General features: G+C 39.6%; 1 protein-coding gene across 1 annotated transcript in view; it reads right to left on the reverse strand.

Moving 5' to 3' along the window:
* Nucleotides 1-15,782: 15,782 nt before the first annotated feature.
* The window catches only part of ATP10A (ATPase phospholipid transporting 10A (putative)), a 97,133-nt gene continuing 88,216 nt past the window's right edge, over nt 15,783-24,699 (reverse strand). Inside the window, exons 16-21 of the mRNA XM_075265208.1 lie at nt 22,875-23,000; nt 20,010-20,210; nt 18,905-18,985; nt 18,705-18,809; nt 17,870-18,057; nt 15,783-16,681 (exon numbers count right to left, since the gene is read on the reverse strand). Coding sequence (XP_075121309.1) covers nt 16,030-16,681; nt 17,870-18,057; nt 18,705-18,809; nt 18,905-18,985; nt 20,010-20,210; nt 22,875-23,000 — 1,353 coding nt within the window. The 3' untranslated portion in view covers nt 15,783-16,029. The remainder of the gene's footprint in view (nt 16,682-17,869; nt 18,058-18,704; nt 18,810-18,904; nt 18,986-20,009; nt 20,211-22,874; nt 23,001-24,699) is intronic.

Consider the following 24,699-nt stretch of genomic DNA (forward strand, 5'->3'; position numbering starts at 1 on the left):
GCTGGATTTTCATTCTATACATGCACATGTAGTTTAGAGATGACTACTCTGAGACTCTTTAGTCTCTCTACTGCAAAATCAACGACCATAGGTATATTAACCCATTAAAAGTTGGACTCTATAGTGATTTAATCTATAGTATAAAAAAGTGCATATGGTGACCTTTATGTAATGATTCCTCTGCAAATGGTATATCTGCAAATTGTCTCCAAAGCTGTCTTTAAAGAAGTACTAAGCACCGAAAATGGCGAACAGAATACAAACCTTTGCCAGCACTTCATCCCTATGTCTCCTAGTGCAGTAGGACAAAAAGACTCGTCCTTTAGCTAAACCCCGTCCCCTTAGCTGGTCTCTAGTTGAAGATGGAGCAGATCCGCCGCAGGCTATTAACCTGTTTTCTTCAGTATATATTCAAGACTTCAGGATTCAGGATTAGAAAAAAAAAAATGCTGCAGATTGAAAACCAGAGGCAAACACGCTTTTTTATTTACTTTCAGCATTTCTTTTTAGGATTAGTTTTCCCTTAAAGGTAAAGATTGTGCGACTTAAAGAACTGAATTCACTGTACACAAGTACTTGCTGATCATCTACTACTAAATCCCTCAGTTCATTTTCTATGTGGTACAATAGGTTACAACTTACACAGAAAACCATATACTGGTTGGACACTGGATTCTAAGGTGACACGTCGCTATGGAGGTCTTTTAATAAATGACAATATTTTTCAAAAAAACTGCAATATAATAACTTCTGTGCCAGAGGTCTTTAAAATATGGATGTATGCATTATGAATAGCTCTCCCATAGGATAAAGCCCCATGTTATGAGGAGGCTAGATTTTTGTTACAGATTTTGCTGTAGTTTATTGAGCCAAAGCCAGGAAAGGATTAAAGGGATTCTATCATTAAAATCAAATTTTTTCTCGTTGACATGTACGAATAGCCTTAAGAAAGGCTATTCTTCTTCTACCTTTAGATGTCTTCTCCGCACCACCATTCAGTAGAAATCCTGGTTTTCGTCGGTATGCAAATGAGTTCTCTTGCAGCACTGGGGGTGTCCCCAATGCTGCGAGAGAACTGTCCAGCGCCGCCTCCATCTTTTTCAGGAACGGCCTCTTAACGCATCTTCTTCTGGCGCGGGCGGTCAAACTTCTAGGCCTCAGGCAGAGCTGACTGCGCATGCCCGCAGCCACGAAAAAATGGCCGCATACACAGTAAGTAAGGGGCCATTTTCTTGTGGCCTGTGGGCATGCACAGTTGGCTCTGCCTGAGGCCTAGAAGTTTGACCACCTGCACCGGAAGAAGAGGCTGTTCCCGAAGAAGATGGCGGCGGAGCTGGAGAGCTCTCTTGCAGCATTGGCAGGGCAAATCGACTGCACATACAAAAAAGTTGAAATTGAGGGGCTGCATTCCTTCCAGTGGCCTCCTACAATTTAATGTTCCATAGCAGTGGCTCCACATAGTTTAATGTCAACCTGCCAGTGGCTCTACACCTATTTTAATGATTAAACTTTATAAAACTTTACTGGCCCTCATCTGTACCTAACTGCTTCCCATGCACGTTCTCATCCCCTGCTGTGGGGGTGCTGTTGTGACATATGTGTACCTGGAACTGGGAAGAGCGGAGAAGTAAGTATCTACTAACTATCTACTAACTACAGTCAAGCTGACTGGAACTTGTAGATTCAATGGCCTATGGCTCAAAGAGTCAGAAAGATTTAGCACTGGTTCAGGGGGTTCTTTTCTCCCTGATTCTGCAGGTGGCCTTCTTGAGACAGCTAACCTGGGAGACACTAGTGGCCAGTAATCCTAGGGGATATGAGAAAAAGAAAATTGCATAGCCTATAAGAATCTTTACGCTTATGTGGCACTCCTGCCAAAGAAAATCTTTGGATCCTGAGGCACTCTGTATACATCTGTACATTACAAACCCTGACTATGAATCAATACTGGATGAGATACCTATTTCTATTTTTTTTTTCTTTTCTTGTTAATATAGTACACATACCCTAGTGTATAGAAGTGGAATAATACAGAAAACATTTCCATTGTTACACATATTTAGGATTGAATTTACTTCTGGGTCCATACTTCACATTCTGCAGATTATTTCAGAAATTTCATTGAGTAAGAGTCAGTACCTTAATTTGAAAGAAACTTCAGAAATCTATATGTTCTATTCAGATAAAATGAATACATTTTAATTTGTAGAAATATCTGCAATAAAATCTTCATCATGTGACGCACCCCAAGTATCAGGTGTCAGAAAGCTAGAGCGCAGCATACAGTTAGGTCCAGAAATATTTGGACAGTGCCACAATCTTCATGATTTGGGCGCTGTTGCCATCACATTGGCTTTGAAATGAAACAACTGAGATGCAATTGAAGTGTATGTCTTCAGGTTTAATGCAAAGGGTTGAGTGAAAAGTGAAACATCTAGGAATTGCAACCTTTTTTCTACATAGTTTCCTTATTTCAGAGACTCAAAAAATAATTAGACAAATAATATTACTATAAACAAAGTGTTAACTTTTAATACATAAGGGGATTCCTTTCAGGCAATAACTGAAGTCTGGAACCTATGGAGGTCACCAGATGTTGGATTTTCTCCCTTGTAATGCTTTGTTTGGCCTTTACTGTAACTGTCTTCAGTTGTTTGTGGGTCTTTTTGCCTTACGTTTTGTCTTAACCCCTTCCCGACATCCACCATAATAGTACGGCGCATGTCGGGTGTGTAACTATGGCGACCGCCCGGGAGCTGGGCGGCCGCCATAGCCGCCGAGTGTCTCCTGCTTTAAGCAGTAGACAACCAGTTCTAATGCCTCCGATCGGTCCCTGGACCGATCAGAGGCATTAACCCCTCCGGTGCCACGGTCAAAGGTGCCAGAGGCGCCATTTTCCTGGTGGCGCATGGGCGCCACCATTTTGCCGATGATCGCCGGCTCCTGGAGCATGCCCCAGGGCCGACGTCACGTTGGCATGACAGCCGGGAGCCTTTACAAGGCTCCCAGGCTTGTCTGCAAGATCCTTTCTTTTGCAGGCTGCATAGACCAGCCTGCAAAAGAAAGATGATTTTTTGCAATGCATTGCAATGCATTAGCATTGTGATACATTGCATTAGTGATCAGACCCCCTGAGGTTCAACACCCCTAGGGGGTCTAATAAATGCAAAAAAAAAAAAAAAATTCAAAAAAAGTAGAAAAAAAAAATATAAATAAATATAAAAAGTATAAAAAATTCAAATCACCCCTTTTCCCTAGAACACATATAAAAGTAGTTAAAAACTGTCAAACACATACATGTTAGGTATCCCCATGTCTGAAATCGCCCGCTCTACAAATCTATAAAGATATTTTTCCTGTTCAGTAAACGCCATAGTGGGAAAAATAGTCAAAAGTGCCAAACCGCCGTTTTTTCACTGTTTTGATTCTGATAAAAATTTGAATAAAAATTGATCAAAGCAATAGCATTTCCCAAAAATGGTAGAACTAAAAAGTACACCCGGCCCAGCAAAAAAAGACGCCCTATGCATACCCGTACACTGACGTATAAAAAAGTTACAGCTGTTGGAATATGGCGACTTTTAGAAAAAAATTTTATAACACAGTTTTGGATTTTTTTTAAGGGGTCAAAATGTAAATAAAACCATATAAATTTGGTATCCCTGGAACCGTACCGAAACACAGAATACAGGGGAAATGTCATTTTGGCTGCACAGTGAACGCCGTAAAACCAAAGCCCGTAAGAATGTCGCAGAAATGCATTTTTTCTTCAAATCCACCCCATTCTGAATTTTTTTCCTGCTTCCTAGTACATTATATAGAATAATTAATGGTGGCATCATGAAGAAAAATTTGTCCCGCAAAAATTAAGACCTCATATGGCTCTGGGAGCGGAGAAATAAAAAAGTTATGGGGTTTAGAAGGAGGGGAGTCAAAAACGAAAAACGAAAATCAAAAAATGCCATCGGCAGGAAAGGGTTAAACAATTGAAAAATGTTGAATTGGGTTGAGATCTAGTGACTTGACTTGACCATTGCAGAATATTCCCCTTCTTTGCTGTAAAAACTCCTGGGTTGCTTTTACAGTATGTTATTGGTCATTTTCCTTCTATACTATACTTGCTGCGTTTGGTTGAAACTGAGCAGAAAATATATGTTCAGGGTCGGTTGTCACTAGTGTTCAAGGACTCCATCCCCCTGCTAAAAATATGCAGAGAGAAAAGTCCTGCTACTCTCTCTGGCAATTTCTGGCAGGTAACCGCACAAGCGATCTGAATATTGCATGTTCAAGCCCCGTAGGGGGTGCTAAAATGAAACATAATAGATAATATAAAAAAGTTTTAAATCCCCCCTTTCTCTACATCACATATAAATATAAAGAAATAAAAGTAAACATAAATACATTAAGCATCCTTGAGTCAAAAAACTATTAAAATATAAAAAGATTTATTTTGCACCATAAGGTAAGTGCAAGAAAAAATCTAAATGGTTGAACTGTTTTTTTTTTTTTTTTTGTTTTTTTTTGCTGTTTTACCTCCCTAAAGAAATGGAAGAAAAAGTGAGGGAGTAAAAAATGAAAACACAAAAATGAAAAATGTCTGCATTATGATGAGGGTTAAGTTCTACCTGCAATCACTAACCGGACATCACAGGGAGCATCTCCAGCATCAGGACAATCTGATGAGATACAGGCATGTAGACTACAAAGTGTTATATGTCCGCCAGTCTCAACAGAAGCTTATCAGGAGGCATTGACAATCCTCTATGAGGATGTAGACAGGCAAGCTAAGCAGATCCAATTATCTCCCCCCACTGTGTCACTATCCAGGCTATGGCAGCCAATAAATGGGCAATACACATAACAATAAAAATAGAATAAAACTCATATACAATCCAAAGAAATATGAACACAAAGTTATCATTAAATGTGTCAACATAAACCGAACATTATGCACCCTCACAACCAGTATTTAGAATAATAGAATTACTGCATAGATTTGACTGAAATAGACTTTAACCTCTAGAAAACCCTTGTGCCTGTATTTTCTATATTCCCCAGAGAAGTAATGTATACTTAAAACCACGGTGATGAGATCTTGTGAACAAGCCTGACAAATGAGTTCAATATGTAAAAAAATATAGAACATATTTCCTAAATTGAATGTCATTTAGATGATAAATGAACTTTTTTTTTGATAGCACATGACATAATTTATTCTGAGATCAATGTATTTCCTAGTGGTCTAGAATACTAATAACTGACAATGAGGTCTCTTTCCATCCCATTCACAAGGAGAGGATATTAAGGACTGGCCATTAAATTTTTCTGTGATCCAAAATGCTAAAAGTGTAGGGAATTTAAATATATATATATATATATATATATATATATATATATATATATATATATATATACACACACACACACACACACATACAGTACTAGCCTTTGCCCGCTACTTCGTCTGCGTGTTGTTGGCATCAATGATCCGTCTGTATTCAGCAAATTGCTGCCATTGCTGGTTTGCCTGCTCTGGCGTTTCGGCAGCTCTTAAGCTGTCCTGCTGCTGAACTTATTCCTCACGCCGTGCCTGTGATTGTTCTGGCATCTCAGCAGCTCAACATGATGCCTTATACAAAATGTAAAAGAAATACGGTTGCCAGTATATGGCAAAACCAAGAATTTTTTCCCAAAAAATTTTGGAGTTTTTTTTTTAAGGTGCCAAAACATAACCAAAATTGTTAACCAAAAATGAAATCACTGCACCAAAATCTATCCAGATGCTGTTTCATTTCTGCAAACTATGTTTCAGTCAAGTTGCACAGTAGGGCCACATATGCGATATTTCTACAAACTGCAGAATTAGAGTAATAAATATTATGGTAGGTTTTACTATTAACCTCTCTTTGGTACAGGAAATGGTTTGAAATGAAAAATATCCATTAAAAAAAAAAAAATGACATTTGGAAATTGCACCTCAATTTTAAATGTAATTCCTGGGCTTAACAAAGGGTTAACAAAGTTCCTATACACCGTTTTAAATAATTTGAGGAGTATGGTTTCCAAAATGTATGGGTGTTTTCTATTTTTTAGGCCACTCAAAGTCGCGTCAGAACTGAATTGGGGAGGGGGGGGGGGGCTTGCATAGCCAGGACATCGATGGAGTAGGACGCATCTCCTCTGAGCTCCTACCCTGCCAGCACAGCTATTGGGACCCACCGCTACTCCTCTCTTCTCCATGGGCAGAAAAACTACCAAGGTCTCCTTCTCAGCCGATCCTTCCCCCGGTGCCACCAGGCCACGCTGCCTTCCTCTGCTTCGGCTGCCTCCTCTGCAGCTTCCTTACATCCCCTGGTCGGATGAGCCTCTCCCCAGCATCCTCCTGCAGTGACACCTCCAGACCTGAAACCTCCGGCCCTGCAGCATCCATCCTGGGCTATGGCGGTTTCCTACATGCAGGTACTGGATAAGAGGAACGTGGGCCCTGCTCCATCTTCTGCCCCTCCCCTGCTCCCCCAACGTGTCTCTGCTGCCTTGGGGCTCCTGCCTGTACCCTCAGGGACCTCAGCAGTTCCTATGCCCTTCACCATCTTTTCACAGGGCTCTACAACACCTCCCTCTGCTCCAGGGACTTCCTCCTCCCAGCTGCTGCACTCTCTCCACCTACAGTCACAAGCTGCCTGAACAAGGATGCTGATATTGGGGTGACTCCATCTCTCTCTCCCTATGCCATTTTCACATAGCCTTCTCCTCCTATGCTGTCTCAGCCTCCTATTATGGCCTCTGTGCCACCACTGTGGTTGGAATACCTTGCTCAACTCCTCTCTAAAGAGGACTTTGCTTCTCTGGTTGCTAATGATACTGCTGCTTGCCGTATAGAAATGTGCACAGAAATTGCTGTTTTGAAGCAAGACTTTCAACACATTGCACATCGGGTCAAATCTCTGGAGGATGACCATGACCATGACCAGACCTGCACCTAACTTTCCCAGCTTCAGGACTCTGTTCTCTCCCACTCCTAGGCCTTTAGTGACATGCAGCACCACCTAAAGGACTTGGATAACAGGGGTAGACAGAGTCAAGGGGCTGCCAGAAGCCACACATGAGGAGGACCTCCACGTTACGCTGGAAAGCGATCTTTAACTCTATCTTGCAGGAGCCCCCATCTCACAAAATTAAGCTGGACAGGGCTCACAGAGCTCTCCGTCCGAAAGGGACTGGCCCTATCCCATGTGATGTGGTTTGCTGCGTTCATGACTTTGCTGTGAAAGTGGCTATATTGTCTAAGGCTGGCAGACTGAATGACATTGACTTTGATGGGGCCAAGATCCAACTTTATCAGGATCTTTTGCTGATCACATTGCAAAAAAGGAGATATCTTCGTCCTTTGCTCCAGCTCCTCCGTGATCGCCAGATCCCCTATCGCTGGGGCTTTCCGTTCGCTCTGATGGCCAGGCATGAGGGCCGCTCTGCTACTCTCCGAGCCTACTCAGACCTGGAGCCCTTATGTGCCTCCCTGGATATCCCTCCTCCGGATCTACCCAACTGGGAACTGCCGTCTTCGCCTCCACCTTTAACTGGAGTCTGGACTCTGCAGAGGCCCAAGAGATGCCAATTGCCTTCCCCTACTGCTCCTCCTAGGGGACCAAGAATGGACCCTCCTCTTTCTTAGCCTATTTAATTTTGCTTCTCTCTTTGAGGGTTGATGTGACTGTTCCTCCCCCTTTCTTTTTCTCTCTTCCTCTTCACCTCTCCCCTTCCCTCTTGTTTCTTTCTCACTCTTCTTTGGTCCCGTATACTTGCTAGTGATTGTGGTTTGATATATTGCTGGTGGGGCGGGCTCGTACCTCCCCTCCAGTACTCTACCTAGGTCTGTCTACTGACGACCCCCCCTTGCCCTGGTTCGCCTCCCATTCCCTGGGGGTTGTGTCCAGCTGCGGATTCACGATGTGGTATTACTGATAATAATTTGTTCTTTACCCCTGGTCAGGGGACTTAGTCCTGACTGTTCACTCAGGTTTTTCTGTACACGATGTTCACTTGTTAACTTTGCACTTTGTATTTTTGCATTTTTCCCTCTTGTGTCTTCCCTACACCCCTCCTCTCCTCCTTTTTTTTTTCTCCCCTAGATCTCAAGATGCTCATTTGCTTCCTGAAGATACGCCTTCGGAGGTCTCCTACTGGCGCCACATCCTTGATGCTTCATGTTGGTCTTTCCCTTCCTATGACCTTATGAGGTCTTCTGGTCCATGGGTGAGTGCGCTATCAATCTGCCACTGTCCCTTACTCCTAAGACCCCATGGTTAGATGCGTGACAATTAATGTTAAGGGCTTGGGCTCTGACGCTAAGAGGCGTCTTGTTCTTAGGGAACTCTGCTCTCTTTGTGCTGATGTGGCCTTCTTGCAGGAGACCCACTTTGATCGTACGGGAATGTTTAATTTTGCCAAACATTATTTCCCTACTTCTATTTCTGCTTTCCATGATCGTCGCAGGGCGGGGATCGCTATACTTCTGTCTCGCTCATGCCCGATCTCGGTAACAGCGTCGCACCTCGATCTGGGAGTTCGCTTTGTTATCCTGGAGGGCCTCCACCACGGTACCCCTGTTGTTTTATGTAACCTCTATGCCCCCAGCTCTAGTTAGATTTCCGTCTTGCGTTGGGTCCTCTCCCGCCTACGTTCTGTTCTCTCGGTGACTTGGCTGGTCGGTGGCAACTTCAATATGCTCCTCTCGGAACGGGTGGATCGCCTCTCTCTCCCTCCAACCCCAGCCCCCCACCAACAGGCCCTCTTGGCTTGAGAATTCCGCCAGCTGATCCACTCTCCTTCCCTCTATGACCTCTGGCGAGTAGATTATCCCACGGCTCATTCCTATACTTTTTTCTCCCATCCACACAACACACACACCCGTATTGACAATTTCTTTGGTAATGCCCCAGCCCTCCGCCAGCTCGCTGATACTGTTATCGACACCCTCTCATGGTCCGATCACGCTCCAGTAGTCATCACTCTCTACCCTGCCCCGTGGGCGGTATGTCGCTGTCATTGACGTCTTAACGAATCTCTGCTTAAGTCCCCACTTCACTAGAAATCTTGTGTTCCCATTTAACTAATTATTTCAGTTGACAACCTAGGCTCAGTGGACTCTCCCGCTGTATTGCACTAGCGTCTAAGCTTAAGAAAGATAGACAGGCCCAGGAGCACCTTCTTCATGCACGGATCTCTTCCCTGGAGGCTTCCTTAGAAACCCATCCATCTCTGGGGGTCCTCAGTCGCCTGGTTCTTGCCAGGGCAGATCTCTGCTCTCTGAAGAACCACCATGTGCAACGCCTTCTTCTTTACTCGCGCCAGCGCTACTTTGAGCGGGATAATAAACCGCACACAAGACCCTCAGAGATCAGCGGTCCTCTTCCACCTCCCCACTCGGTGTAAGATTCTGCGGGTGAAGCGCAGTCCTTGTTCTTCAGTCCCCTACATTTACGTCATTTGAAAAGATTTGCCGTGCACTTCTACGAGGGGCCTCATATCCTCCGTTTACCAGCTTCTTGTCTCTCAGATGACTGGTTCTCCTATTCGGCATCATTATATGGCCAAATGGGAGGAGGTGTTGGGTATCCCCATTTCTCAGGAACAGTGGCAGATCTCGTGCTCAAAAATCATCCCAGTGTATTACTTTTAGGCAAACACAATATAAACTCTTGATGCTCTTCTTCATGCTTTGAACCCTACACTTCTGTCGAGGTGTTGGCAATGCTGAAATCACAATCTTGAAAAAACAATCTTGAAATCACCTGGATAGTTAAATGCTTTATTAAGCTATTCACACATACGGTAAAAGATGTCAGATTTGAAAAATGGGGTCTGAGCATTAACCACTTCAGTACCGGGCCAATTTGTGCTCCAGGACCAGACACATTTTAGGTTTATTTTGTATATGCGGTTTTGAGGGCTGTAACATTTTTCCCGTATGTCTCAGTCAACTAATTTTTGCATCTTTTTTCAGGGACACATAGGGCTTTATTTTTATGTTATCTTTATTTTCGAATGTGTTTTAATTTTTTTTATATCTGGGAAAATATAAACAAAATAGGAGGAAAATTGTGTCTGGTTTTCCATTTTTTTTTTTTTTTTTTAATTTAATAACACAAAGTGTCACTGAAAAACTTTATAATATAGTTTTTCCTCTCCGTTACGGTAATTTTTATTTTGTATGGTGTCGTCGGGGGTGGGGTTATAACCTTTAATAACGGCATTTTATTATCGTATTTATTTTTTATTATTTTATTTGCATTTTTTTTTAAACTTTTTTATTATATTTTTATTTTATTTTTTTTCCAGATTGTGTCCCCATAAAGCGCTGTATACACAGCGATCGAGAAGGCAGGGGAGGTAATAAACCTGCCCTGTCTTCTCTCTGGGAGCTCCGGCTGAAGTTACAGCCGGCTCCTAGTGAAAGCAGCTACACGATCTCCGTGCAGCTGCTGTGTTCTGACTTGGACGTACAGGTACGTCCTGGCAGAACTAGGCAACCACTTCCCGGACGTATATAGTCTATAGGCGGTCCGGAAGTGGTTAAGGACCAAATTACACGGTGTCCTTAAGGGGTTAAGTACAACGAGCAAGAAATAAAACTCAGATGGCTTGGTCTAACAGCAGATCTGTGGGGGTCTTGTAAATTGGACCCCTGCTGATCTAAAACTGATGCCCTATTCAAAAGGACACTCAGTCTTTTCTAGGCAAATTGAACTGTATGGATGTGTTTGAGAAAATATGTCAGGATCGTCCTCTGTCACGTACAATATATGTAGAGCTTTGATGCTATGTGCACAGAGCCTTACTCCTGCAAGTTTTTTTTTTCTAAGATGTACCATATTTATCAGGATGAATAATGCGTTGTAAACATCAAAATTGTAGTTACTGTCACCTCACTCGTTGCCCTTTCTTTTTGTCAGGTTCCATATGCTTGCTTGACAGGAAAATATTGGTCCAGGAGTATGAATGCAAATCATTATTTCTGAAATACAAGGAGCGTCTTGTTTTGGCTCACAGCAATCCGTTTTAACTAGCAGTGATCTTTCACAAACAGACATAAAGAATGTCACTGTCATTCATTGTCAGGTTGGGACTGGAAATGTAATGTAGAATATAAACAAATTTCCAGCACACAGCTATTTCAATTTTGTCTTCCTCTTCACATGGAAATTGTTTCAGAAATAAGATCTTCATTTCAGGATGATAAAGGTTGGAACAATTTGCTGATTGCGACGAAATGAGAAAAAATTCCACAATTTCCAACCAGACACAATTGATTGTCAAACTGAAATTTATAACACGCAATCCTACAAGCTCAAATAATTGCAATCTGCTATAGCTGTAGCACCTTTACCACGGGTATATAACATACTAGTAGTGCTTATTATTTTAATACTCTAGAGAAGCTATTTTTTGTCCCAAAAGTTTAGAAGAACAACTGAAAAAATTTTTCGGTTATTTTTTTAAATTAATTGAATTTTTACTTTACGTACCTTAGAAAAGTGTCCAATAACTAGATACTCACAGTCACGCAGTCACTAAGGGCTCTTAATTTGATCCAGTTACTTTTTTATGGTGCATGCATCAAAACCTAGTATGAGTGCCAAGTAAACTGCACTACATGAGTGCAACGTATTATGTAATCAAAAGAAAAAATTAATTAAAATATTAATAGGCTTTGAATGGTGCCATTACAAAGTACAATTTTAACAATAAACCATTATGTGACGCCGAACTGAAAAATGAAAAAAATATGGCTCTTGGAAAAATGAAAATTGGCTGTGGCATGAAGGGGTTAAAATTTGGAAATTTTGGCAAAGTCAACTGATAGGTGATACAAAGTCTAAAGATGCACCAGATGTTATTATCCAGCTTGAGTCACTGTGATAAATCTGTGACTGTGATAAAACTGTGAATAATCTACCCCATTGAGTCATTATGGTCTCCCTGGGTTGGACTTTTTTCCCCACAGATGAGCCATCTCATCGAGATCTTGTAACCAGATAATTAATGTTATTTGTTTAACTGTTGTAGGCCAATTTTTTAAGCCAATAACTGTTTTAGGCCAACTGTGTTGTAGTGTAAATATCGTTGAAAAAATCGTGCTGCAGACAGTATGTCAATTATCCCTACGGAAATGCTGGCGGTGTCCTCCAAGGTCTACTTGAAACAAAAAGTCTGGAGAGGAATCCACTGAGAATTTTCTGTCTAAAGCACTGCGGGTAGAACCACACTTTTTTTTGCTGCAGGATACCCCATGGGGCCTTAGCCTCAATGCTATGGTTGATCTGTGCAATTTTTTTATTTTTGCAGCAGGTTTGAATTTTCCTATACAAAGCCCTTTCAAAAAGCAGTACAAAGAAAACCGCAAGGTTGAGAAACAAAAGTTCACAGATGTGTCAAACTGACATCTAGTAATTTGTTCCACTCATAGGAATCCCTGTATCCCCAAATACAGTCTGCAGAAAAGTTGGCATAAAACCAAAATCATAGGCATTTTGACCACTGATACTGATATTTGACTGTCAGTGTCAGTCTTTAAGAAACAGGCAAACTAAACATTTATTTCATAGAAGTAACGTTCTATTTTATTTGTTGGTTCTAAATAGGTCACAAGAAATGAACATATTACATCCCTTGGCTTTTTTTTTTTTTTACCAATCATGCAATAAACTGTTGGGTATTGATGATCAAACTATAGAAACTGTGTACAACATACAACATTAAAATGCTAACACAAAATATATGCTATACAATGTGTTTATACAGCTTTACCAGTAGTTTGCATTTATATATGTGACATGTAATATGTTATCATAAATTTATTTTCAAATATTATATTAAAGAAATCTATCTAAAACAAAGTTAACAACTTTAAACTGTAATTTGTTTTTTCACATATATGCTCATAAAACTATACTCTGGTTTATATTTATACATTACAGCTATAGTCTGACATAATAGACTCTGGGTTGAGTAGCAGTCATGAAACGACTACCAGAAGAGATGTGACACAGTCTGTACAGTCAAGTCATATCTGTGGATCTGTAACAAAAGACACTTTGGTGTAACCGTTGGTCCTTACATAAAGATATGCAGCGAGAAAAATTATTAACACTACATTGTAAACAAAACATTTCATGTTCTAGTAGTTTTATCATAGACATTTTTGTAACAGTTTAGTTGCTCCTTCTCATGTGTAGTGAATTTTTGCTAAAGTGTGACCAGGGAAAGCAACGAGAAAGCAATTACCTATACTCCCTTCCATAGACACTATATGGTGGTGGTGACTGGATGCACAAATAATCTGTAACGAAGTAGAAAGAAAAAAATGGGCTGTAGCTTACCGCTTAATGTAGGTATTTCAGAGGTGCCAAACCAAACCTCCGGACCCAGGAGGTAGATGATCCAAACGTGATAAAGAGAGATGACGGCTTGCAACACTCTTATAAGATTCAATCCTTTAATTCATTCCATTAAAATATAGAATATAGACATAGAAAAAAGTGCAACGAAAAAACTCAAAAAAGTGCATCCATAAAAAACGCTAACGCGTTTCGAGGTATACTGACCCCTTAGTCAGGCGTTTTTTTATGGATGCACTTTGAGTTTTTTCGTTGCACTTTTTTCTATGTCTGTATTCTATATTTTAATGGAATGAATTAAAGGATTGAATCTTATAAGAGTGTTGCAAGCCGTCATCTCTCTATCACAAATAATCTGTATTTAAGATATCTGAAGGGGCATATTAGGACAGTGTGATAATAGTGCAGCTTCAGACTTACAACCTATCACTTCAAAAGATTATACAGTACTGTGCACAAGTTTTAGGCAGGGGTGGGCAAATATTGCAAAATTAGAATGCTTAAAAAAAAATAGAAGTGTTTTTTTTTTTTAAATTGACAAAAATAACTTCATTACAGTAAACTATACCATTCTTTGATATAAACCAAACTTTGCCAGAGGAGTCCTTGAAATGATGATATGTCCCCCAGATCTCAACATCATCCAGTCTGTCTGGGATCACTAAGACACAAAAAGATTGGCACAAACCTACATCAACAGAAGATCTGTGGTTAGTTCTCCAAGATGTTTGGAACAATAACTTCCCTGCAGAGTTCCATAAAAAAAATTGTGTGCAAGTGTAACTAGAAGAAGTTGGTCACACCAAATATTGATTTTATTTAGATTTATCTTTTGTTCATTAAAGGGATCCCATCATTAAAACTCAATTTTTTCTGCCTACCGCTGGAAGGAGGCACGAAGAGAGCCCGTTCCTACAGAAGATGGAGACGGCGCTGGAGAGTTCTCTCGCAGCATTGGGGACGCCCCAGTGCTGTTTGAGTGCTGGGGCCCGCCCCCATTGCTGCGAGAGAACTCATTTGCATACCGACAAAAAACCAGATTATATACTGAATGGTGGCACGCAGAAGACATCTAAAGGTAGGAGAAGAATAGCCTTTCTTAAGGCTATTCCTACGTGGTAGGCAGAATTTTTTTTTAATTTTAATGATAGGATCACCTTAAGGTTATTCTATATTCAAATGCATTCTTACACTCCATTGCCTAAAACTTTTGCACATTACGGTGTTTGTTTGTGTGTGTGTATATATATATATATATATATATATATATATATATATATATATATAGATAGATATGTATTCACACACACACATATCAGCATGGAAGACTTTTTTCAAACACTAGAAGTGCGTTTTTATAAATCATTACATCATGGCCAAGTTGCATTTATAGGGAAACCAGAAACTCTGATCAATGTTGTTTTAATGATCTTTACTTAATGATTTAGATAGTTCTGACCATGGAGCCTGTATCGCTCCTAGTGTGGAGCAGTACAATCTCTAGGTGTGTCTGGAGCTAGTCTACAGAATATCTAGCTATAGATATGACATCAGATGAAATACACCATAATTTGTTTTTGTCCGATTCATAGAGTTCTGCATAAAATTAGATGACTGCAGTTAAAGGAAACCTGTCCCTATTAAAGTGGCCCTGAACTACAATAATGGATGGATAGACACACAGATTCCAACAATGTAATACTCGCCATACTCTCATTCGCATATTAAGCCCAGAAACAGTCCCACAAAAGCATGTAAGAGTCTTCTCTACCTTTTCTCTTAGCTTAAGAGTACAGCATGGACAGTTTGCACGCTTAGTCTGTGTGAGTGAAAGGTTCTCTATATGGCTTCATGCATGAAAATGGGAACCCTATCAAGGCCTCAGACAATACAGTTGTGATTATTAATGTATATATGTAGCTAAAATAGATCTGGCAAATTCTCCATCAATGTGATGATCAGTCTAGCCCTACTGCTGTACACTGTATACATTGCAAACTCATTCTCCTTAGTGTTTACATCACCCACTATCCAGGATGGGCTGTTGTCTACAAACCAATGTACATTTTTCTTTCCGTGACCCATTATCTACATCTATAGTTTTCCATGTTATGTTATTAGTTGTACATCCACTATACACACATCTGACAAACTTGTCAACACTTCGATACCAGAGCCATCATTGTATATCCATCTGCATTTAAAAGGATTCCATTTACTTCTCCTATAAGGCACTTTGTTAAACGTATTCATTCGATCAGTGTAAATGACAGGTAGTCTCCCAGATGCCAAGCATCATGGGAAGAAATTGCACAAATGTCAAATAAAATATAAACTTGAACTCTACAAATAAATTTCTCTTTTGCATCTTTCAGAAGTTTGGTAAAGCTAGTTAACCAAATAAAACAAAACAAACAAAAAAACAAAAACCCAAAAAACACTTTATACAGTCTTTTTTCATAAATCTCTAATAGAATTTCAGAACAGGTTATTTACATAAAACAGAAAACACTTCTGTACCGCTAAACACTTGCTTCAGATTCTGAAACAAGGTAAATTACCTATAAAATACTGTGCAAAGTAGAAAATATAAATAGTGTCTCAAAATATATATATATACATACAGATTCATTTATAAAAATGTTGTTTCTTGTACTTCCCCATTCCCTGTGCTCCTAATTATTCTCTCGGAAATGCTGGTATTACATCTTAGGTTTACTTTGGAGTCTTTAGAAAGATATAAATCAGAAGGCAACATAAGGGAATCTTTTGATGAGTTCTGAACAGCTGATATTTGCTTTGGCCTATCAGAGTCCTTTAATAAAGGAGTAGACGTTATCCAACTCATCAAACCAATGTCCGACTGGTCCAGCTTTGAATTCCAATGAACCATTTCATCCGCATACATAGTTTCCGATGCCACGGAAGAGTCAAGGGTGTATGGTTGGAAACATGTAAGAGATTGGTCATGTTCCTTTACAGAAAGGGAAGGATTTGGGTTGGAATAGAGGATGCCCTCTGTTAGCACTTTTTCTTCTTGGCTAGGAAAGTAAAGAATTTGAGTCTCTCTCTCTCGGTCCACTTTGGCTTCCGTTTGGTTCCTAGCTGAATGGAAGTCACTTACAGTTGACAAAGTGGTATTAATTTGTTGATCTGGAAGAGATGTGGTGATAGAAGTTTGCTTATTGACTAGAGCTAGGCAGTCGGGATGTGCTTTCAACACTTGGCGTCCAACTTGAACCTGCGTTGGAAACATTGTTCCTTGGACAGATTTGTATAAAAACCTAAAATAAGCACAAAGGGGAAAGCTGTTAATAAGCAATATACTATTTGAAATGTAAATCCATTGCAGAACATAGACAAACACATATTCACCTCCTTCAGGCAAAAAACCCTAACGCAGAATCCCTGGATTAGGATTACAACGGATAATATAAAGTAGCAGGAAATTAGTATTCCATAGGTAATAGGAATAATATAGATCTCACAACTCATTTTTCTTCCATTGTATTTAAAAAAATAAATAAATAAATAAAAGAAAAAATGGGCAACTGCTCTGTATGCGGGTCTCTGAGTCTCCAAAGTTACAGACTACAAGCAATTTGTATGTGATCTGAGCCTGCATTTATGTTCCCTTCCATCTGACCCCTACTATTAACCATCCAACTACATGATCGCAAAAAGAGTTACTGTGGCAGCTGGATCAGACTAAGCAGGATGTGTTTCTAGTCTGCAACAAAGAAGAGTCATTGGTCTGCATACTAGCTGTAAATGTAAAAAGAGGGGAACATTTTTAATGAAGACTACAAATTTATACAAATAATACAAAATTAATAATACAAATTAATACAAAAGGTATACATACTCTTTAAAAAGGGAGCCTGTCATCTATCAACCCAGCCCCGTAGATTAGTCACTTGATTTAAAGTGTTTTAACCTTGTAAATTGGTGCCTCAGTTGATGAGATATAGTCTTTTCCCTAAAAAAAGGCATTGTGGCTGACCAAAAGAGAGAAGCCTCCAACCACCCTGTGCTGCCCCCTGCCCCTCCCTCCTTTGATTGACAGGTGAGATCAGGTATACAGTATCTGACCCTGTCACAATCATTGTTTGTATCCACAGCACATGTTAAGCAGTGGTAAGTGCAACAGAACTCAGACCAAACTACATTATGTATACCGTAGCAGGCCTTGTCAATCAGAGGATGGAAGGAGGGCTGGGCCAACCACAACACACTCTTTGATCCAAAGAGTTCATTTGCATATTTCACAACAGCAGAAAAAACATGTAAGCAGAGGCAACAATTTACAAGGGGCAAACATCCTTTGATTCAGGTGACCATAAATTACCTGTGGGGTTTGGTTGATATGCTGGGTTCAAGTGACAGATGCTCTCTAACTTACTATGAAGGTTGGCATGATACATAAAGCAACATAAATAAGGGAAAAGAAAAGAAAACATAACATAAAATACCTTGGTAACAAAGCAGTGATGGGTGACAAGACGCAAATAAAATAAAACAAAGGATTGGTGAGGAGTTTCTGCATAGTCCAGTATGGGTTTGAAGGAGGGTTGCATGTTGGACAGGCTGAATTGTAAATCAAAGCCACAGTAAAAAATAGTAGAATACTGAAGGCAATGGAGGACACATTGATCCAAGTCTGAAAACAAAACAAGTCAATTCATAAATGTATAGTTTACATTACAGTACAAACTAGATCTATAAAATGAATATTCGTACATTCACCCCTGGCCTGGTTGTCTGTCTGGCACAGATCAGTTAGAAATCACTGGATGAGAAAGTGCGCCAAACCTGACTTTCTCATCCACCAATCTCAGATAAAAACAACCGGACAACTGATGTACCCCATTATAGTCAATGAAGTATGTTAAGATCCGTTATTTTCAGGGGTCCATTGTTAACCTCTTACGGACCAGAAGAGCACAAATATAACATACACTAGATGCAAACACAGTCCAAAAATACTATTTGAGGAATATTTCCTCTGTGAATCTTGCTTGAAATCTACAGCAAGCTCTGAATGTGTTTCATATGGATGACATAGGGGTTGACCTACTACACTAGAAGTCAAATTCATTGTCAATATCTGTATCAAAAACTGCAGATTTTTAATTTGCACTGCATGTCAATTTCCACACATAAAAAAATCTGCAGCATGCTCACTATCGCGATATTTTATAAAAGGTCATCCGCTTGTACCACAAACCACTGTGTATTATACCTCTGTGAAATCTCCCTAAAAATACTTTTTTCAGACATAAATGAGAAATTCAAACAGCGACTTACCCAGGTTTTGGTCTCTATGCCCAAGTGCAGCATAATGGTAAATAGAGCACATGTGACTATTGGAGTTCCCCATGTGAACAAATCAATATCAGAATCATAGAACGTCTGCATGATAAAAAAAAATAAAAAAAACCAAAACATCTGTTTACAGACTCTAAAATTTTCTTACATTCCTTTATCACTATATTAAAGTAACTTACAAAATATGGAATGAAAAAACAAACAAGACTCTGATAGAAGGCATCAATCATGTTGCGCCAAAACATATGAGGCTTGTACTCCTGCAGGAAATAGAAAGACAAAAACGTAAAAGGTATGGTATTTATCTCCAAACACTTACCAGCATAAGGTCTTAGTAGAGTTAAAGGGATTCTATCATTAAAATCACATTTTTTGTTGCTCACACAGAAAGTAAGCGGCCATTTTCTTGTGGCCTGTGGGCATGCGCAGTCGGTTCTGCCTAGAAGTTTGAACTCAGCTCTGGAAGAAGTCGCTCAGAAAGGTCGTTCCTGAAGAAGATGGAGGCAGTGCTGGAGATTTCTCTCGCAGCATTAGGGACGCCCCCAGTGCTGCGAGAGAACTCATTTGCATTCAATGAAAACCAGGATTTCTACCGAACGGAGGCGCAGAGAAGTCATCTAAAGGTATGAGAAGAATAGCCTTTCTTAAGGCTATTCCTACGTGTGATCGACAAAAAAAATTAGATTTTTATGATAGAATCCCTTTAAAGTTAAAATGTTAGCCTTAATTTGGACATTTAAGGCATATTTAAAAGATATACTATAAATGTCTGAATGATGCAGGTCCTACCTACTCCTAAGTAGAGGAAAGCGGATCTTAGTGAAGCAGAAGCTGTGGCGTAAAATAAATCAGAAGTGGATACATGTGTGCGTCTCTCTCAGTTTACGTTCAGGCAGTTGTGCTTTACACTGCAGCTCAGACTGTGCAAAATTACTACACACATTCACACAAATGAGACTCCGTAAGCAGATATTTAATAGTCATTTTATTTCAAAGTAGAATTTCAAATCCACTCTTATTTCAAATTCTGCAAATATATAATCTTAAAGATTATTGTAAGAATTTCACCACTTCGCTACGGACTACCGGCAGGTTCTTGTATAATAGCAAACAAATCAATCCAAACCTTTTAATACACACTATGAAGGTCTCTAATGCTACAAACACTTGTTGCTATTCTCGAATGTTTAAAGAGTTAATTATTACAATCTAATGATAGTATTTAGTTTCAGACATAAAAGTAAATAATGGTATGACCCTTCTAGCATAAATGGGCCACAGTACCTCCATTGTCTGTCCACTTCTATACAGCTCAGGAACAGCGATCAGCATTTCAGATGGAAGGTCTTTATCAAGAATTCCAGTAACCAGTTGTGGAATGGATGAGAAAAGTAAATTGAAAAAGATAAGATACCACTGGTCAATCATCGCTGATCCAGAGAACCCACAGTAAAATTGGTACCAAAACAGAAGTGCCACAAACATCTACAAAAGAAGAAAAAGGCAAATGTTAGTGAAGCTAAAAATCACTAGGACCTGAAGACTCCACTCAATATGTCCATGAACAAGGTTAACACATTAAAGGTTTTTTAGCCATATAAAATTGATCGGAGGGAATTTTAACAGTTAAACAGATGTTAGTAGGGACTACTGAAATACTACTCAGCGCTACTACAGACTGGAATAACGTTTTGCAACTTGGAGCGAAGATTATTTCTAACAAGAGTCAGACCCCCTTCTGATCTTATATTATCTTGATGATAGGCTGTCAACCTTACCTGGCTGGAAAACCATTTAAAGGGTTTATCCATTTTCTAATACTGATAGCCTATCCTCAGCATAGGACATCAATATAAGATCTGCAAAAATCACCCAAGGCTCTCACAGACCCTCGTCTTTGGGACTGTGAAGCTTCCAGTAATATTTACATACCGGAGAGCTGCGCTGCTCATTCAACATCCAAACTGTAGCAGCAGCTTGAGGTAGGGCAGTGATGTCCCACTGAAGTCAAAGTCTGAAGTCCTGAGGATAGGCCATCAATATTACAAAGTGGATAATCCCTTTATGAATCATTTGTATATTCAAAACAACTTGGTACATGATGAGGTGAAACATAGGTTGAAACTGACAAGGACAAGCATAGAGAGTCCCAGCAGGCATGTAGTACAATAGAACCGAACATGCCATCCAAGATCAAATTTATTCCAACACTTTGCTTATACCCAATAAGTTGTTCAAAAATACTCTTTTCACTTAACATTTCCGTCGATCTTTGAAGTAGAACACACAACTAGAGATGAGCGAGTAGTATTTGATCGAGTAGGTATTCGATTGAATACTATGGTATTCTAAATACTCATACTTGGTCAAATACTGCGCGGTAAACGCAGTAAAAATTTGATTCCCCTCCCACCTTTCCTGGCGCTTTTTTTTTTACACCAATAACTATGCAGGGGGGTGGGACAGGAACTAGGACAACGTAGGCATTAAAAAAAACAAAAAAAACAAACGTATACAGTAAAGATGAAAGGGTAGTGAAATATTCGAAAATTCGAAATTTGATTCGAGTAGACCTCAATATTAGACTATTCGATCGAATACCTACTTGCTCATCTCTACACACAACAATATGACTATAATGAGTATCGACTGACACTTCTAGGGCTTCTACCTTATATATATGACACCGAGGCTCAATCATCTAACTGCAAAAAAGGAGCTGAACTTATTTTTGGAAGGGTCATTACTAAGGAATGAGCTCAAGTAAATGGTTCTTTTATGACACACAAAGTTAAGAGACATCAGCATGAGAAAATCACAGATAATACACATAGAGGTATTCATTTAAGATTTATTAACTTGGCACTCTGGGGAATTACCTTGACTAGGTTTTTATGTAAGCATTACATAGAAGTCATAGAAATACGTAAGGCTGTTCAATAAACACAAGATTTCCTAATTTGCTTTGCAATTTCCACTTCAGGTGTATACAAATAGATTTAGTGATTATTTATTCAGCCACCACTGGCATGTACAAACCACCATATTACAATCCAGTAAAAGAATTCCAGAAGAAGAGGCTACTTTGTTGCCAAATATAGATCAGTGATCAATTTTTAAGGAGATTAACTTTATATAGTCTGTTAATGGACCATGATAATGTTTAACCAAAAACTAACACAGGGGTAGGATCCCATGTAGTAGCTGAAAACCACACAGATATGCAAATATGTGGTTTTGAGGGTGCCGAGTGCCAAGCAACAAAAAGTAAGCAATCAGCCACTTGAAACACTTTGTGGAGTTTTTTTGTTGTCCACAATGTGGCAGATGCTATGCAGTACCATACCGTATATGCCTGAATCAAATACACAACTGGTAAGAAGTGCTAATGCAGCACCATATATACTCGAGTATAAGCCGACCTAAATTTAAGCCGAGGCCCCTAATTTTACCACAAAAAACTGGGAAAACTATTGACTCAAGTATAAGCCGAGGGGGGGAAATGCAGCAGCTACTGGAAAATTTCAAAAATTAAAATGGTCAGAGTTTTTGGGTGCAGTAGTTGCTGGGTGCTGGGGAAGGGGAGGGGGTGTTTTGGTTGTCTGTCTGCCCCTTCCCTGAGCTTGAGGACTGAGGTTTTTTTTCCCCCCACTTGGATTCAGCCTGGCTGAATATAGGGTATCTGCAGTGCTCCTATTAACCCCTTTCCAACGGAACAGGAGCATTGCACATACCCTATATTCAGTAGACCGAGCACTTTCAGACATATGGATACCTAATGTGTATGTGTTTCATAGTAATTTTCTACTTTTATATGTATTCTAGGGATAGGAGTGATTTAGAACTTTTAATTACTTAATTTTTTTAAAGCTTTTTTTCACTATTTTATGGGACATTCTATATATTACTACTGCGGCTGGTCATAGCGGCTGGTCATAGCGGCCCCCCCCCCCCGGCTTATACTCGTGTACATACAGTAACCTTCTTTGCCTTCTCAGACTTTGTTACAGTAATAAGCAGCGAGATGGTGTTGTGCCCTCATTTGCATATAGTATAGGAAAATAAGAATCTAAGCCAAAAGGGAGATGATCAGTAACACATCAACACTATATGACAATAACAATATTATTATAAGTAAATTTTTCTTACAGCATTCTTGTAGAAGAAATATAAAACCATATTTGCAAGTCGAGAGTAACACCATCGACCATGAACAAGCAGCAGCTTCTCCAAGTATCGAAACCTTGGGACAGCAAAGTCACTGGCCATCACCGCCTGTAAGGAGAGAGGATGAAGGAAATGAAATACATAAATATAATTAATTATATCAGACCAAAAATTGCGCTTCATCTTGGGTTTGTCTTCTGTAACTTCGATAGCTGGTATCTCCCAGAAAAATCAAACAGTTCACACAGTGCAAGATTGAAGCAAAAATGGCAATCCTGCAACACGGTTCCGCCAATAATATTCTACATGTTTAACAGAAATGCACAGATGTCTAACTTCCACTGTGAAATTAGATGTGAAAATTGCTGTAATGTGTATAATAGCATACAACTAGAAGTCCGTTTGATCTGCTTGGTTTAGAATTTGCTCTGGAAGGTGTAATGGAGTGAAAACAGAAATCAATTTCTTTTATAGAGTATAATGAAGTGCATAGGGAGGTTAATTTAATTTGCTGCATATTCAATGTCTGCAACCATAAAAGGTCAGTCGTGTTGTACTCCACTTTACAGAATGAATGAAGGAAAATGCACTTTTTTCACTAGTCTATATAGTGCATATTTAGAAATGGCAACAAGAAAATTACTAACATGCATATGAGAACCAGGGGACTTATCCCTTGCCATATCAGCAAGAGCAGCAGACAGATCAAGTGTAAGAGGAGAATCAAGACATGTTCTCTGATCCTTCGCTAATGTGGGAAAAGGGAGATCAGTCAGGTAATCTGCAAGTTCCTGGTGCCAGGCAGTCAGTTCGCTATAGTGGGAAGATGGTGTTTTGATGGATCAGATGGGCCAAGAGGCTACTCGAATGGTTTCCTAGTTCATAAAATCTAGTATTACTTTGGTTTTGTTTTTTTAAGACACTAAAAGAAGACGTTGAAGTCAAAATATTTTTCTCTAAGGGGTTTTTCAGGATTTATTAACAGATTACCTATTTTAGGATAGGTCATCAACTGATGGTCACTGAGGGTCTGAAACCCCATGATTAGTTGCTTGTAGTGGTGCTCCTTAAGGGCCACATAAAAGGAGTTATGTAGTTTAAAAAAAAAAAAATATGGGCCAAATAACAGGATTAACCATTAGAGAGGTTATCTGCTTTATTTTCCTGTCATTGCCACAGCTGTGATGTTTTGTTTACAAGCTCACTTCTCCCTGTGAGCAGTTCAGCCAGCAAATGAAAGTCACAGCTGCACATAACCTCCTTGCAGCCACTTATACTCACCTCAGGTGTGAGAGTGATTTATTACCTGGTCAGATATGTGGTGCTGCACAGACTGAACAAGAAATTTGACACAACACAAATCCAGGGATGGAGTTTGCTTACGTGTGTGTGTGTCCTGTGATTTCTTTCGAGGGAGAAGTAGAAAAGGGAAAGGTACAGAGAGTGAGGAAAGAAGATGAATCATGGGAAACGTAGTTTTTCCATAGAATCATTGCATGTAAATAACCGTATTAAGAGAAGAAAATTGAATTAAAACCATGGAAAGGAAACAAAGTGGAACAGTAAGTATTTAGTACTGTTGTGGATATATTTGCAGATAATTTTTTGAAGTTGGATAACCCCTTTAAGCTTCAAAGGCCAAGTTCAGCAATTACATGACCCATTCCGAACATTTAAATGAATAGGGAGAGCTGTGATACCAAGCATAGTTTCTATACAAATGTACAGTATGCTTGGAGTTCTGTGATGAGAACGCAGCACTCACCTAAACACTGGTGTGGGCAGGTTCACATCTGTGCCCCGGTCT

This window comes from Leptodactylus fuscus, chromosome 2, assembly GCF_031893055.1.
Source record: "Leptodactylus fuscus isolate aLepFus1 chromosome 2, aLepFus1.hap2, whole genome shotgun sequence".
NCBI classification, from domain to species: domain Eukaryota; kingdom Metazoa; phylum Chordata; class Amphibia; order Anura; family Leptodactylidae; genus Leptodactylus; species Leptodactylus fuscus.